Source organism: Tachyglossus aculeatus, chromosome 24, assembly GCF_015852505.1.
Source record: "Tachyglossus aculeatus isolate mTacAcu1 chromosome 24, mTacAcu1.pri, whole genome shotgun sequence".
Classification (NCBI taxonomy): Eukaryota; Metazoa; Chordata; class Mammalia; order Monotremata; family Tachyglossidae; genus Tachyglossus; species Tachyglossus aculeatus.
In genome coordinates, this window is record NC_052089.1 from 26,077,569 (window position 1) to 26,094,343 (window position 16,775).

The 16,775-nt window shown below is 45.7% G+C and overlaps 1 protein-coding gene across 1 annotated transcript in view; it reads right to left on the minus strand.

The window, feature by feature from the left end:
* TMPRSS15 (transmembrane serine protease 15) overlaps nucleotides 1-13,877 on the minus strand; it is a 54,570-nt gene extending 40,693 nt beyond the window's left edge. Inside the window, exons 1-6 of the mRNA XM_038766172.1 lie at nucleotides 13,736-13,877; nucleotides 10,945-11,069; nucleotides 9,716-9,783; nucleotides 7,103-7,254; nucleotides 6,041-6,082; nucleotides 2,062-2,193 (exon numbers count right to left, since the gene is read on the minus strand). Coding sequence (XP_038622100.1) covers nucleotides 2,062-2,193; nucleotides 6,041-6,082; nucleotides 7,103-7,254; nucleotides 9,716-9,783; nucleotides 10,945-11,069; nucleotides 13,736-13,877 — 661 coding nt within the window. The remainder of the gene's footprint in view (nucleotides 1-2,061; nucleotides 2,194-6,040; nucleotides 6,083-7,102; nucleotides 7,255-9,715; nucleotides 9,784-10,944; nucleotides 11,070-13,735) is intronic.
* Nucleotides 13,878-16,775: the final 2,898 nt, after the last annotated feature.

A 16,775-nucleotide genomic window follows, 5' to 3' on the forward strand; every position in this document is an offset into this window, starting at 1 on the left:
ATTGGCAACATACAGAAACAGTCCCTACCCAACAGTGGGCTCACAGTCTAAAAGGGGAAGCAGAGAACAAAACCAAACATACTAACAAAATAAAATAAATAGAATAGATATGTACAAGTAAAATAAATAAATAAATAAATAGAGTATCATTATTATACCATATGATTACAACAGTAATAGTAACAACAATGATAACAGTGGTTTTTGTTAAATGCTTAGTACATGGAGAGCGCTGCAGTAGATAGAAGATGATCAGGTTCCACATGGGCCTCGCAGTCTAAGATAGGAGGGAGAACAGATACTGAGTCCCTATCTTGCAGATAAGGGATTTGGGGCACAGAGAAGTGAAGTGATTTACCTAAAGTCACACAGCCAGTGGGTTCTTTCCACTAGGCCATGCTACTTCTTGTCATCCCTCCCTAAAGAAAAGGACCTATCATTTTTGCCCCTGATTACCGTTAGGTCCAGAATTGATTAATTATGGGATTTATTCTGGGCTCCGTAGATTTGAGATTATAAAATGGGACACAGTTCCTGTCTCACACGGGGCTCACAATTCATCTTAAGCCCATTATACGGATGAGGAAACAGAGCTGAAACTAGAAGCCAGGTCTTTTGACAATCAGTCACATGTGCTACCCACTAAATAAGATATTCTGGACATAGTACCCACTGCCTAATCAGTAGGGAAAATGAGAGAAAATTATTGTAAACCAGCTGGGGTATTTATTGTGACCTCATCCCAGAGTGCAAATTAAACACCTTCATGAGCAGCTCTAACTTCCTCATCTGTAAAATGGGGAGAGAAAGAAGCAGCGTGTCCCGGTGGATAGAGCACGGGCCTTGGAGTCTTGGGTTCTAAACCCGGCTCTGCCACTTGTCTGTTGTGTGACCTTGGGCTTCACTTTCCCTCATCTGTAAAATGGGGATTGAGACTGTGAGCCCCATGTGGGACAGAGTCTCTATACAACCTGATAATCTTGTATGAGCCCAGTGCATAGTAAAGTGCCTGGTACATAATAAGTGCTTAACAAATACCTCAATTATTATTATCACTGTAATTATTATCATTCTGTCTGTTCTCCCTCCCTCAGGCTGTGATGATGATGATGATGATGATGATGATGGTATTTGTTAAGCACTTACTATGTGCAAAGCACTGTTCTAAGCGCTGGGGGGATACAAGGTGATTGGGTTGTCCCACGTGGGGCTCACAGTCTTAATCCCCATTTTACAGATGAGGGAACTGAGGCCCAGAGAAGTGAAGTGACTTGCCCAAAGTCACACAGCTGACAAGTGGCAGAGTAGGGATTTGAACTCATGACCTCTGACTCCAAGGCCTGGGCTCTTTCCACTGAGCCACGCTGCTTCTCTGCTCTGTGAGCCCTGGGTGGGATAGAAATGGTGTCTGATCTGACTGTATTCTGCCACCGTATCCTAAGTTCTTAACTAATACTATAATAATAATTATTATTATCATTACATCTGTTCTCCCTCATGTTTAGATTGTAAGCCCCAGGCAGGATGGAAATGGCATCTGAGCCGATTGTATTCTGCCCTCTCCAGCGCTCAGTACAGTGCCTGACACATAGAAAGTGCTGAACAAATACTATTCTTATGCTGTTCTTCTTCCCACTTAGATTGCAAGCCCTGCATTCAATCATATTCAACAAATACGACTGAAGCAATGACAGGGCCTGTGTCTCATCTGATATGTTGCCAATTTGTACTTCCCAAGCGGTTAGTACGGTGCTCTGCACACAGTAAGTGCTCAGTAAATACGACTGAATGAGTGAAGGAATTTGATCATACCGTACCTATCCCAGTGCTTAGTACAGTGCTGGTCACTTAGCCCGGACTTAACACATCCCCCATGATCCTGATTAAAGGGGTTTCCAGGGCACATGCTCCATCTGGAAGGCCGCTGGGGGATTCGGAGACCACCCCCTCCCCACCTACTCATCCGTCTGACGATGACAAGAGCCAGTCAAGAATAGCATCGGAGTCACAGAGCTCGAGGGGGTCATTTCTCCCCCGTCCCGTCACTCCCTCACCCCTCACCGCAATCCCGGGGGTCTTCATCTGAGGCGTCGGGACAGTCCGGGAAGCCATCGCAGAGGAATTCCCGAGGGATACAGTCCTTGCCGCTGGCACACAGCTTGGTCCCGGGGGAGCACACAGAAGAGTTGATGCCTGGAAGAACCGCCACACAAATGGATCATGGGCCCGGAAGAAAAGGACATTTCCCTTCGGTCATCCCAGCCGGACAACCCAGCTTCTGAAATTCCACAGGGGAAGGGCATGGAGCTCAGGGGGACCGGGTTTGGAATCCCGCCTCTGCAACTTGCCTGCCTTGTGATTTGGGACAAGTCACTTCTCTTCTCTGTACCTTGGCTAACTCAGCCCAAAAAAGGGGATTCCATTTCTGTTTTCTCTCCTACTGAGTCAGCGGTATTTGTTGAGCACTGACTGGAGAGCACTGTACTATGAGCTTGGGAGAGTACTATAGAACAATATAACGGACACATTCCCTGCCCACAACAAGCTTCTTGTCAGCCCCAAGTGGGACGGGGGCCAGATGATCTTATACCTATCCCGGTGCTCAATAAATATGACCGATTGATTTTAATGATAGTAGTGTCAAAATAATAATCATGGTGGGATTTAAGTGCTTACCAAGAGTCAAGCAATGTTCCAAGCTCTGGGGTAGATACAAGGTAATCAGATTCCATATGGGGCTCATGGTCTAAGAAGGAGGGAGAATGGGTATTGAATGGCCATTTTCCAGATGAGGGAACGGAGACCGGGAGAAGCTAGTGACTTGCCCAAGGTTACACGGCAGGTAAATGGGGGATCGGGGATTAGAAGCCAGGTCCTTCTGATTCCCAGGCCCGTGCTCCATCCACTAAGTCACAAACCTGCAAAAGCATATCAGAGCCTGAGAACGTCTGTAGCTCGGCTTCTGGGTTCATCCAGGTCTCTGACAGGGACTGAGTTGCTCGGAGGAATTGTGTGCTGGTTGCCATTGAGGCCATCCATTCTCATGGCTAGAGAGGGATCGCCCAACACCCCAACTCCCCCTTCCTTCCCAGACTGCCCCCAGGGACCCAGCATGGCTTACTCAAACACTCCTGACTCTCGCCTTTCCATCCCTGACTCTTCCCACAGTGACCCAGCATGGCCCATCTCCTCCAAGAGGCCTTCCCAGACTAAGCCCCACTTTTCCTCATCTCCCACTCCCTTCTGCATCCCCCTGACTTGCTCTCTTTGCTCTTCCCCCCTCCCGGCCCCAAAGCACTTACGTACAGATCTGTCATTTTATTTATCCCTCTGCTCTTCCCCCCTCCCAGCCCCAAAGCACTTATGTACAGATCTGTCATTTGATTTATCCCTTTCCTCTTCCCCACTCCCAGCCCCAAAGCACTTATGTACAGATCTGTCATTTGATTTATTTCTATTGATATCCATTTCCACCACTCTGGACTGTGAGCTTGTTGTGGACAGGAAATGTCACTGTTTTTTGTTGTATGGTACCTTCCCAAGCGCTTAGTACAGTGTCCTGCACACAGTAAGTGCTCAATAAATGCAGCAATGAATGAATGATCATCCCACACCTCCGATTCTCCCCCTCCAGTGACCGAGCCTACACCAAACATCCCGCCACTCCTAAATTTCCCTCTCAACTCAATTTCCTCTGGAACCTGCTGGTATTTTCTACCCGAAAAAACAGACTTCCTCAATAAATACAGGAGAAGCTAGGGATTCTATGATCTCAATGCCATATCTATTATTTCTGGCTTGAAGTGGTTTCACGGCTCGAGGTTATTTAAACACAGAAACGCTTCTTAAATTTGGTGCTCAGTCCAAAAGCAAAACTATGCTGCCATCTCCTGGGAAGTAAAAGGCTTATCATTTCCTATGGAAAAAGTTCCTGGAAAAGGTGGATAAAGTCATTTGGAAAAAAAAAAACAAGCACTTTTCCTTCATGGCCCATAAAGGAGAGCATTTGCCTAGTTTGACACCGGACAGTCTGGTTTTTGGCTGGTCTGTCCCCTTTACAGACACGGCATCAGATTCTTTCATGTCTAGTACTTTTATCTGCAGATTCCAGCCTCCCCTTACTTTGATGCTGCCCTCTGAATCCCATGGCTGGGAATTCTCATGGTATTTAATAATAATAATAATGGCATTTATTAAGCACTTACTGTGTGCAAAGCACTGTTCTAAGCACTGGGGATGTTACAAGGTGATCAGGTTGTCCCATGGGGGGCTCACAGTCTTAACCCTACTTTACAGATGAGGTAACTGAGGCACAGAGAAGTTAAGTGACTTGCCCAAAGTCACACAGCTGACAAGTGGCAGAGCTGGGATTTTAACCCATGACCTCTGATTCCAAAGCTGGGGCTCTTTCCACTGAGCTATGCCGCTTCCCCTATTTGTTAAGCGCTTACTCTGTGCTAGACACTATACTTAACACTGGGGTAGATGCAAGGTAATCACTTTGGACACAGTCCATGTCCCACATGAGGCTCCCAATCTTAACCCCCCATTTTACAGTTGAGGAAACAGGCACAGAGAAGTTAAACGACTTGCCTGAGGTCACACAGTGAGCAATGGGCAGAGCAATTGGTAGAGCTGTGATTAGAACCCAGGTCCTCTGACTCCCAATCCCATGCTTTTTCCCACCAGACAATGCAGTTTGTCTTAGACACTGTGCAATTGTTGTTCTTGAAAGAACTCACCTGGTGTTACCTGAGGGCTGATGGTCAGAGTGTGTTCAGTTCCTGGTCAAAAAAACCCAACATAAAATGAAGAAAATGTTATGGACACTTCCACAGTGCTTCTCAGGAGGGTTCCTCTCCTCATTTCCTCCACCTCCCCCCCATTTTTTAAAATGGTGCTTATTGTGTGCCAAGAACTGTACTAAGCTCTGGGGTTGATACAAGATAATCAGGTAGGACACAGGCCTAGTTCCACACGGGGCTCACTGCCTAACCAGGATTTAATCCCCGTTTTACAGAAGAGGAAACTAAGGCACAGAGAAGCAACTTGCTCACGGTCACTCAGCAAACATTGGAAAAGTCAGGATTAGAACTCAGATCCTCTGATTCCCATTCTCTTTCTACTAGGCCACACTGCTTCTCTTGCAGACTTGCATAAGAAAGGCTCACAAAATACCACGGATTGACTACTTGATGTCACTGTGAAAGGATAGGCATCCGGTCTACTGTATCCTACTCTCCCGAGAACTTGGGGCAGTGTTCTTCACACAGTAATAATAAAAATAATGATGGCATTTGTTAAGCGCTTACTATGTGCAAAGCACTGTTCTAAGCGCTGGTGAGGTTACAAGGTGATCAGGTTGTCCCACGTGGGGCTCACAGTCTTAATCCCCATTTTACAGTTGAGGTAACTGAGGCACAAAGAATAATAATAATAATAATAAAAATGGCATTTATTAAGTGCTTACTATGTGCAAAGCACTGTTCTAAGTGCTGGGGAGGTTACAAGGTGATCAGGTTGTCCCACGTGGGGCTCACAGTCTTAATCCCCATTTCACAGTTGAGGTAACTGAGGCACAGAGAATAATAATAATAATAATGATAGCATTTATTAAGCGCTTACTATGTGAAAAGCACTGTTCTAAGCACTGGGGAGGTTACAAGGGGATCAGGGTGTCCCACGGGGGGCTCACAGTCTTAATCCCCATTTTTACAGATGAGGTAACTGAGGCAACGAAAAGTTAAGTGACTTGCCCAAAGTCACACAGCTGACAAGTGGCAGAGCCGGGATTTGAACCCATGACCTCTGACTCCCAAGCTCATGCTCTTTCCACTGAGCCATGCTGTAGACGCCTCAAGGGCAGGCACTATACGCTCTCAAGTTCTAAGTGCAGCGCTCTGCCATAAATGAGATGCTCAATAAATATCCTGGATTGCTTACGGACTGGTTGGGATGTAGGATTTGAATGTGAGAGCATTTGAGGGATGCGTCCTCCCAGGTACTTGTTGAAACGATCCTTTTTCTCATAAGAGCTCACCTGGTGTTACCTGAGGATTGATTGTGGGGAGGCCTTCAGGTCCTGGTCAAAAAAAACACACCACCACAAAATTAAGACTGCTTCTGGACACTACCACACTGCTTCATGAGCGTAGCCTTGCTGGAGAAGATGTGGGCCTATTCATTCATTCATATTTATTGAGTGTTTACTGTGTGCAGAGCACTGAACTAAGTGCTTGGAAAGTACAATTCGGCAACACAAAGAGACAATCCCTACCCAACAACGGGCTCACAGTCTAGAATCGGGGGGAGATAGACAACAAAACAAAACAAGTGGACGGGCATCAATAGCATCAATATACAAATAAATGGAGCCTGGCCCAGGGGAGTTAGGAGGATCTGGATTCTAGTCCTGGTCCTGTCACTCATCTGATGGGTGACCTTGGGCAAGTCACTTTACTTCTTGGTACCACAGTTACTTCATCTGGAAAAAGGGGACTGAGAATGTGAGCCCCACGTGGGACAGGGACTGTGTCCAACCTGATTAGCTTGTATCTATTCCAGTGCTTAGTAATAATAATAATAATGATAATAATGATGGTATTTGTTAAGTGCTTACTATGTGCCAGGCACTGTTCTAAGCACTGGGGTAAATTCAAGGTGATCAGGTTGTCCCACGAGGGGCTCACAGTCTTAATCCCCATTTTACAGATGAGATAACTGAGGCACAGAGAAGTACTTGTCCAAAGTCACACAGCTGACAAGTGGTGGAGCCGGGATAAGAACCCACAACCTCTGACTTCCAAGCCTGTGCTCTTTCCACTAAGCCATGCTGCTTCTCGCAGTACAGTGCCTGGCAGAAAGTAAGCGCTTAATAAATCCCATTATTATTATTAGGTGCTCAACAAATACACTGACCCAGTGAATGAGTCAAGGTGGGGCCGGGACGGAGCAGTCACGGGTACATCACCTACTGATCAGCTCATCATCAATCGTATTTATTGAGCACTTACTGTGTGCAGAGCACTGTACTAAGCTCCCGACAGGTCAAGTGCATGGTGGGGAGGGACAAAAAAAGTCAAAGTGGCTACAGCCCACCTACCTAGGATGGTCACACTGCTTGGATCCACTCGAAGGGTCAGTAAAAGGCTCGAACTATTGGTCTCTATGCCTTGAACTAGCACATCTTTGGCGTTTCCATTGGACACCCGCTGGGAGAAGAAAAGGTCAAAGTCGACCATCACGCTCCCGTTCCTGCAGAATTGGGAGAGGGAGGAAACAATCAACTGATCGAGCGTATTGGGGGAATGCTTACAGTGTGCAGAGCACTGTACCAAGCTCATGGGGGAAGAACAGTACTACAGAGTCGGCAGACACACTCCCTGCCCACGACGAGCTTCCAGAAAAGAGGGAGCCAGTGTCCACATGTGTTGAGATTTCTGCTCGTTGCCTAGCCAGCCTGCCCCTGGAAGCACTGCATCTACTTTCCAAACGTTTCCCCTTTCACTTTTTAAAATTTTACGGTCTTTGTTAAGCACTTACTATGTGCCAGGCACCATTTTAAGCACCAGGGTCTAGTCTTATGTTGTCGAGTCATTTCCGACCCTTAGTGAGTCCATGGAAACATCTCTCCCAGAACACCCCACCTCCGTCTGCAATCGTTCTGGTGGTGGATCCGTAGAGTTTTCTTGGTAAAAGTATGGAAGTGGTTTACCAAAGTGTTCATTCATTCATTCAATTGTATTTATTGAGCGCTTACTGTGTGCAGAGCACTGTACTAAATGCTTGGGAAGTACAAGTTGGCAACATATAGAGATGGTCCCTACCCAACAACGGGCTTACAGTCTAGAAAGGGGAGACAGACAACAAAACAAAACATGCGGACAGGTGTCAAGTCATCAGAACGAATAGAATTAAAGCTAGATGCACATCATTAACAAAATAAATAGAATAGTAAATATGTACAAATAAATAGAGTAATAAATTTGTACAAACATATATACAGGTGCTGTGGGGAGGAGAAGGAGGTAGGACAGGGGGGATGGGGAGGAGGAGAAGAAAAAGGGGGCTCAGTCTGGAAAGGCCTCTAAGGTGTTCTTCCGAAGCGCAGGGGTAGATGTATGTCAGGTTGGAGACAGTCCCTGTCCCGTATGGGGCTCACAATCAATCCCCATTTTACCAATTGAGGGAGCTGAGGATCTCCACCTCATCTATCTCATCGCCGGCCTCTCGTCCAAGTCCTGTATCTGGCCTGGAATGCCCTCCCCCCTCATATCCGACAATGACTCTTTTCCCACTTCAAAGCTTTATTGAAGGCCCATCTCCTCCATGAATCCTTCCCTGACTAAGGTCTCCTCAACTCTCCCCCACTCCCTTCTGTATCGCTATGTCTTGGTCCCTCTATTCATCCCCCCCTCCCAGCCCCTCAGAATTTATGTCCATATCAGTCACATTCATTTATATTAATGCCTGTCCCCCTCTAGACTGTAAACTCATTGTGGGCAGGGAATGTGTCCGTTTATTGTTATATTGTTCTCTCCCAAGCACCTAGTACAGTGCTCCGCACACAGTATGCCCTCAATAAATATGATTGAATGAATTCAAGGCTGTTCATAGAGCCTCTGATCAGATAGCAGCATTGGAATGAGCCGGTAACTCCACCCAGCTCCGGAGAGCTGAATGTTATAAATCAAAAGCACGCTTATCGCCTTCATTATTGAAGGCTGCCGATAACTTGAGAGTTTGCTGAGGAAACCGAAGGCCTGTTTCTCACCACGTGATGACTCAGTGGGTTCAAAGGGCAAATTGAGAAGCCCATTGGCCCCCAGGGTAATTCTTTCTTTGGAAAAGGAACGATGGGGCCAAAGGCCTCCTCGTCAAATTCCACTGGCCCAGCAAAATGGTGGCAGCCTGACCCCAAGAAGCCAAGAGCATGAAGAAAGATGAAGTCATAATTAAAGGAAACGAAAGGATAAACACACAAGGAAGGAAACACAGGTATGAAGAGACACTTTCCAACTCAAAGGCAGTAATGATTACTGTGGCTTTTGTTAAATGCTATGTGAAATGCACTGTTCTAAGTGCTGGGGTAGCAATGAGGTAATCAGGACCCACACAGGACTCACAGTCTAAGAGGGAGAGAGAACGTGTATTGACTCCCTGTTTTATAAATGATAAAACTGAGGCAAAGAAAAGTGACTTGCCCAAGGTTACCCAGCAGGCAAGTGGACCTCTTCCTGTCTCACGTCACAAAAAAGCGGTGCCTTCAAAGTTGAGGTTAACTGGAAGAGCCCAATAATTCCTGGCCTCTGTGCTAACAGAACAGTCTCTAAACCTTATTCAAAGGGATGTGAGGGAGTTGACTTTAGCCAAATCCCAGATCCTGTCTTCTTGAGGTAACTTTGCTGTACTGTACTTTCCCAAGTGTTTAGAAAAGTGCTCAGCATCTGGAAAGTGCTCAAAAATACCTCAGATTGATGGTTTGAGGCTGGCGGTCACCACTGTACTCTCCTTAAGATGGACGCTACGGGGCTCGAGGGGGATAAAGAAGTTGGGCTGTAGGCCTGGGCCCGGCCTACTTTCATTCACTCATGCAATCGCATTTATTGGGAGCTTACTGTGTGCAGAGCACTGTACTAAGCACTCGGGAAGTACAAGTTGGCCTACTTGGCTCTCAGCGATGATGGATGTCTTGGGGAAACTGAACTGCACTCACCTGAACTGTAGAACTTTAGAGGTTTTGAACTCATTCTTCAGGTGGCTTGCTTGAAAGATTTCATCTATCTACAAGAAAGGGGAATGGGAAAAAGAGGTTACTGATGCTTACAGAGCTTTTGGAATGTTGTTTATTATCCATTAAGGTTGGCTCTATGATATTTCAATAACAGGATGTATTGTATATATGTTTGTATTGTATATTGTATATATATATAGTATATGTATATATACATATATTGTATATATGTTTGTACATATTTATTACTCTATTTATTTATTTATTTATTTATTTTACTTGTACATATCTATCCTATTTATTTTATTTTGTTAGTATGTTTGGTTTTGTTCTCTGTCTCCCCCTTTTAGACTGTGAGCCCACTGTTGGGTAAGGACTGTCTCTATATGTTGCCAATTTGTACTTCCCAAGCGCTTAGTACAGTGCTCTGCACATAGTAAGTGCTCAATAAATACGATTGATGATAATGATGATGGAATGGGGAGGGAATTCATTCATTCAATCATTTTTATAGAGTGCTTATTGCGTGCAAAGCACAGTACTAAGCTCTTGGGAGAGTCCAATATAAGAATAAACAGACACATTCCCTGCCCACAATGAACTCACAGTCTAGAAGGAAGAGGGGGAGGGAGGAAGGAAGGAAGGGAGGGAATGAGGATGCGAGGGGGAGAAGGAGAAGAGAGGAGAGAGAGGAGAGAGGGGAGAGAGGAAGAAAGGAGAGAGAGAAAGAAAGGGGAGAGAGAAAGGGGAAAGAGAGAAAGGGGAGAGAGAGATTAAGGGGAGAGAGAGAAAGTGGAGAGAGAGAGAAAGGGGAGAGAGAGAGAAAGGGGTAAGAGAGAGAAAGGGTAGAGAGAGAGAAAGGGTAGAGAGAGAGAAAGGGTAGAGAGAGAGAAAGGGTAGAGAGAGAGAAAGGGTAGAAAGGGGTAAGAGAGAGAAAGGGGAGAGAGAGAGAGAGAGAGAGAGAGGGAGAGAGAGAGAGAGAGAGAGAGAGAGAGAGAGAGAGGGAGAGAGAGAAAGGGGAGAGAGAGAAAGGGGAGAAAGGGGAGAGGGAAAGGGGAGAAAGAGAGAAAGGGGAGAGAGAGAAAGGGGAGAGAGAGAGAGAGGAAGGAATTGACCACACATCCTATGAGAAAGGGGAGAGAGAGAGAGAAAAAGGGGAGAGAGAGAGAAGGGGGGGGGGGAGAGAGAGAGGGATTGACCACACATCCTACCATTTGCTGGACGTCAAATGCCAGGATCTTGAAGTCGGCCGATGAATTTTCTCGTAAGCCTGAGCTGAAAGACGCCCCTGACACTATCTTGAAGGTTCCCCTGGTTCCGTGGCTATTACCGGATTCTGTCCATGAATGATTCCATGAGAAAGAGGGTAACGGAGATCTGATCAAGGGGGAGAAGTTTGCACCCTCTTTCAGCGGGGATATAGGTAGGATTCTTCATAAATGATAATGAAAGGCATTTCTAAAGTGCTTACTATGTGCCAAGCCCTGAACCACGCGCTGGGTTAAATACAAGTTAATCGGGTTGGACCCAGTCCCTGTCCCACGTGGGGCTCAGATTCTTGGTAGGAGGGATAATGGGTATTAAATTCCAATTTCGCAGTTGAGGAAACTGAGGAAAGTGAAGGAACTTGCCAAAAATCACACAGCAGATAATTGGCGGAGACGGGATTAGGACTCACATCCTCAGACTCCCAGGCCCTCTTTCCCTTAGGTTGTGAAGAACCTGGTTTCTAATCCCGGCTCCACCACTTGTCTGCTGTGTGACCTTGGGCCAGTCATTTCACTTCTCTGGGCCTCAGTTACCTCATCTATAAAATGGGGGGGAATAAAACAGTAAGCCCTATGTGGGACATGGACTGTGTCCAACCTGACGACCTTGTAACTACCCCAGCTCTTAGAACGGTGTCCAGCACAGGGTAAGCGCTTAACAAATACCACAATAAATCCATTAATTGATTAATTGCCATCTAGTGGGAAAAACTGTCACTAATCAGGAAGGAAGCACTGAGGAGGGAAACTCCCTTTAAAAGCTAAGAGGAAAATCCTGTCTTGGCTCAGGTTAGGAAAAAGAGGACGTTTTCCTTCTCTTTCCCATTTCCTCTCCTCTCCTCCTCCAAATCTTCAGTTACTCTCCTCTCCGCAGTCAGCTCTCTTTCCTCTTGACTTTCTCCCTCTGTGAACAAACCATGTCTACTTATTGATCGCACTCCCTGCTCCTAGACTTGTAGGCCCTGTATTTCGTCTCTCCGCTTTCTTCCTGGTGGCTCTTCTCAGTCAAATCAATCGATCAGTCAGTGACACAGACTTTCCTTTTTCATCTCCCCTTCCTTTCCCTCTCCAATTCACATCATTTCCTCTCCCTCTCCCCCCTTCTCTAGTTCTTTTCTCCGTCTCTCCCTGTCAATCTTCCATGTCTCTCCTGCTGACATTCCCATCCATCAGCCTGCCGTCCTGCTGGGATTTTTGGCTTCCAATTGTCTGGCCTGGGTGGCCCATCTCTCGGTGCCAGCTAATCAGCATTCAGGTTGGCACGGATGGAAAGTTGGGGCGCCCTGGTTAGAATGATATCTGAATCTATATCTCTATAATTATAATAATTATGGTATCTGTTAAGCACTTACTATGTGCCAGGCACTCTACTAAGTGCTGGGGTGGATAGAAGCAAATCGGCCAGGACACAGTCCCTGTCCCACGTGAGGCTCGCAGTCTCAATCCCCATTTTACAGATGAGGTAACTGAGACACAGAGAAGTGAAGCAACTTGCCCAAGGTAACACAGGAGACAGGTTGAGGAGCTGGGATTAGAACCCATGACCCAACTCCCAGGTCTGTGCTGTTGCCAAAATGCCATGCTGCTTCTAAATCTGTATATATCTGTATATGTCTCCATTTCTAGATCTACACCAAGCATTAGCAATACAGACAGATACAGACATTGAAACCCAACTCATTTATTGAAACTAAAGACTGACTGCTAGGACAGATCCACCATAAAAATTACTCATGAAGAGATTTATTGATTTACTACCTTGACTTACTAGATGTAAAACCATTCTTTGCCCTATTTTCAGATTTTTAACATTTAGAAAAAAATCACATAATAATAATAATAATGATGATAGCATTTATTAAGCACTTACTATGTACAAAGCACTGTTCTAAGCACTGAGGAGGTTCCAAGGTGATCAGGTTGTCCCACGGGGGGCTCACAGTCTTTATCCCCATTTTCCAGATGAGGTAACTGAGGCCTAGAGAAGTTAAGTGACTTGCCCAAGGTCACACAGCTGGCAATTGGCAGAGCCGGGATTTGAACCCATGACCTCTGACTCCAAAGCCCGGGCTCTTTCCACTGAGACACGCTGCTTCTCTATCCGGTGGGGATTTTATAGTTTCCCCCAGCTCTCCAAAAGATATTTTTTTCTTTCTCTCCAAATATTCAGTACATCTCGATCAACTCGGAGAATAATTATTCAGACTAGCTGCATTCCGTTTCCCTTTAACACAGTGATAAGGACTGTGATTTTCTTTTTATTATAGGTCCCCTTTAGAGTTTTCAGGTTCCAAATTGTCTGAAGGTTCTCACCACATTTCACCCATTCTTCAATCGATCAGTGACATTTATCGAGTGCTTCCTGTGCGCAGAGCACCGTACTCAGAGGGTGTTACCTGTATATATGTATATGTGGTTGTACATATTTATTACTCTATTTATTTATTTATTTATTTATTTTACTTGTACATTTCTATCCTATTTATTTTATTTTGTTGGTATGTTTGGTTCTGTTCTCTGTCTCCCCCTTTTAGACTGTGAGCCCACTGTTGGGTAGGGACTGTCTCTATGTGTTGCCAATTTGTACTTCCCAAGCGCTTAGTACAGTGCTCTGCACATAGTAAGCGCTCAATAAATACGATTGATTGATTGATTGATTGATTGTTCAATACATACAGTTGCTACTACTACATTTCCAATACAGCTCTTTTAGTAAATGGATCTACGGACTTACCCGTTTCCGCATCACGGACGGCCAACCACGAAACCGCCAGTAACCCGATGCTGAAAAGCGCAAAAACGACAAAAAGGGCAGACAACAAGATTTCATAATTACTGAGAGGGCGACGGATCGCAGGTGACAACCTCTTACTCATTCTGTCTTTTAGAAAGATGAGCTTCAGTGAAGTCCTGAGCGGTTGGGCTGTTTCTCCCAGGGAGATGGGTATATTTATAGGGAATGTTCATAAATTAAAATCTCCTCACTCTTAGGGAGGACGGGACACGGGGGTGTGTCATATTGTGAGGTTCTAGTCTTATTCATTGAGGAGCTGAGAGAGGCAAGTTAATCTTTAAGAAAACACACCAGTAAACAAACACTCAGAGTTGTAAAGGCTAATAATGAGGATTGGCTAATAGCTTGGCATTGGTCTTTGTGACAGGTGATCAGGAAAGCTGATACTCGAGGTTTCTGGCCGCTGATCATTTGGATTTCCAATGGGAAAAATGAGGAATTAATATCCTGTCAGATTACTTAGCCTGGGAAAACCGTGTGGGACAGAGAATGGGTCCAACCTGGTCAGCTGGTCTGTACTGGGGCCTTTAGTACCGTGCTTCATTCATTTAATCGTATTTATTGAGTGCTTACTGTGTACAGAGTGCTGTAATAATAATGACGGCATTTGTTAAGCGCTTACTATGTGCAAAGCACTGTTCTAAGCGCTGGGGGGGAAATACAATGTGATCAAGTTGTCCCACGTGGGGCTCACAGTCTTAATCCCCATTTTTACAGATGCGGTAACTGAGGCTCAGAGAAGTTAAGTGACTTGCCCAAGGTCACACGGCAGACTTGTGGTGGAGTCGGGATTCGAACCCACGACCTCTGACTCCAAAGCCCGTGCTCTTTCCACTGAGCCACGCTGCTGCTCAGCAACTAAGCTGAGAACCAACTAGGCACTTGGGAAAGTACAATACAGCAATAGACACAATCCCTGCCCACAGTGAGCTTACAGTCTTTAGGGGGGCCGACAGACATTAGTACAAATAAACGGACATCATTATAAATAAATGAAGTGAGAGATTTGTATGCAAGTGTGCTTTGGGGCCGGGAGAGAGGGTAAGATCAGAGGGAGCAAGTCTGGGAGATGCAGAAGGGAGTGGGAGATGAGGAAATATTAAGCACTTAGCAAATACCCAAGTGATCATAAAAATAATGACCGTGAGAATAATAAGGAGGCCTGGATCTAAAGTTCTGGACATTATTCACTGGCGTTCTCCTTAATGCATTCACAGCTCAGTCTTTGTTCAGATCAATTTATTTATTCATTCACTCAATCGTATTTACTGAGAGCTTACTGTGTGCAGAGCACTGTACTAAGCTCTTGGAAAGTACAACTCAGCAACAGATAGAGACAATCCCTACCCAACAACGGGCTCAGGAAACGTGTCTCCTAACTCCGTTATATTGCACTTTCCCAAACGCTTAGTAATAATAAGAATAATAATAATGGCATTTGTTAAGTGCTTACTGTGTGCAAAACACTGTTCTAAGCGCTGGGGGGATGCAAGATGATCAGGTTCATCCCCATTTTACAGATGAGGGCACTGAGGCACAGAGAAGTTAAGTGACTTGCCCAAAGTCACAGAGCTGCCAATTGGCGGAGCCAGGATTTGAACCCATGACCTCTGACTCCAAAGCCCATGATCTTTCCACTGAGCAGCTGCTGCTTCTGATCACCTTGTAACCTTCCCAGCTCTTAGAACAGTGCTTTGCACATAGTAAGCGCTTCATAAATGCCATTATTATTATTATTATTATTACATAAATTGAATGAATGAATAATACATATACTATACATTACACACACATATATAAATAAATCAAAGCTACGGAGGTATCTATCCACGCCTACCCCTCCGCCCTGCCAACGCCGCTTCTGTCAAAATCCAGGCCGCGAAGGAGGCCCGGGAACGTGGCAGGGCCGGTCTAAGGTCCCGGGTTCAAGTCCAGCCCGGTTTGGAGCAGGGGAGCGCAGTTAGCAGTGTGGGTGACGGGGGAGGACTCGTGAGTGGGAATTGGGGCATGTGGTGGTTAAGGATTTACTACGTGCCAAGCATTGTTCTAAGTGCTGGGGTAGATAAAAGGTAATCAGGTTGGACACAGTCCCTGTCTCACATGGGGCTCACAGTCTTAATCCCCATTTTACAGATGAGGTAACTGAAGCCCAGAGAAGTGAAGCAGGGAGGGGAGATAGGCCCCGGTCGGGCCTCCGGTGGGAAAATCCCAGAGACACGGTGGGCCTGGCTCCTCGGGGTCAGAGAGGGGAAGGGGAGGGCAGAGTTCAGCTGGTTTATGGCCGTACCCGACTCGAAACAACCTGCTCACGAGGCCGGGGGTCAAAATCAAAAGGTCGCCGACCAGATCGCCGCGCTCGGCACTGAAGCGCCCAAGAGGAGCAGAGAGAGCAATTACTGAGAGCTCACCGGGAGTCAGGCCCTGGACTACGTTGCTCAATCCAGCAAATGTAATAAAAATAATAATAATTGTGGCATGCCAGACACTGTACTAAGTGCTGGGATGGATGCTAATAATAATAATAATGGTACTTGCTAATCAATCAATCAATCAATCGTGTTTATTGAGCGCTTACTGTGTGCAGAGCACTGGACTAAGCGCTTCATCATCATCATCAATCATATTTATTGAGCGCTTACTGTGTGCAGAGCACTGGACTAAGCCCTTGGGAAGTCGGCAACACATAGAGAGGGTCCCTACCCAACAGCGGGCTCACAGTCTAGAAGGGGGAGACAGAGAACTAAACCAAACATACTGACAAAATAAAATAAATAGAATAGATATGTACAAGATAAATAAATAGAGTAATAAATATGTACAAACATATAGACATATATACAGGTGCTGTGGGGAAGGGAAGGAGGTAAGATGGGGGGGATGGAGAGGAGGATGAGGGGGAGAGGAAGGAAGGGGCTTAAGTTAAGCACTTACTATGTGCCAGACACTGTACTGAGTGCTGGGATGGATGATGATGATAATA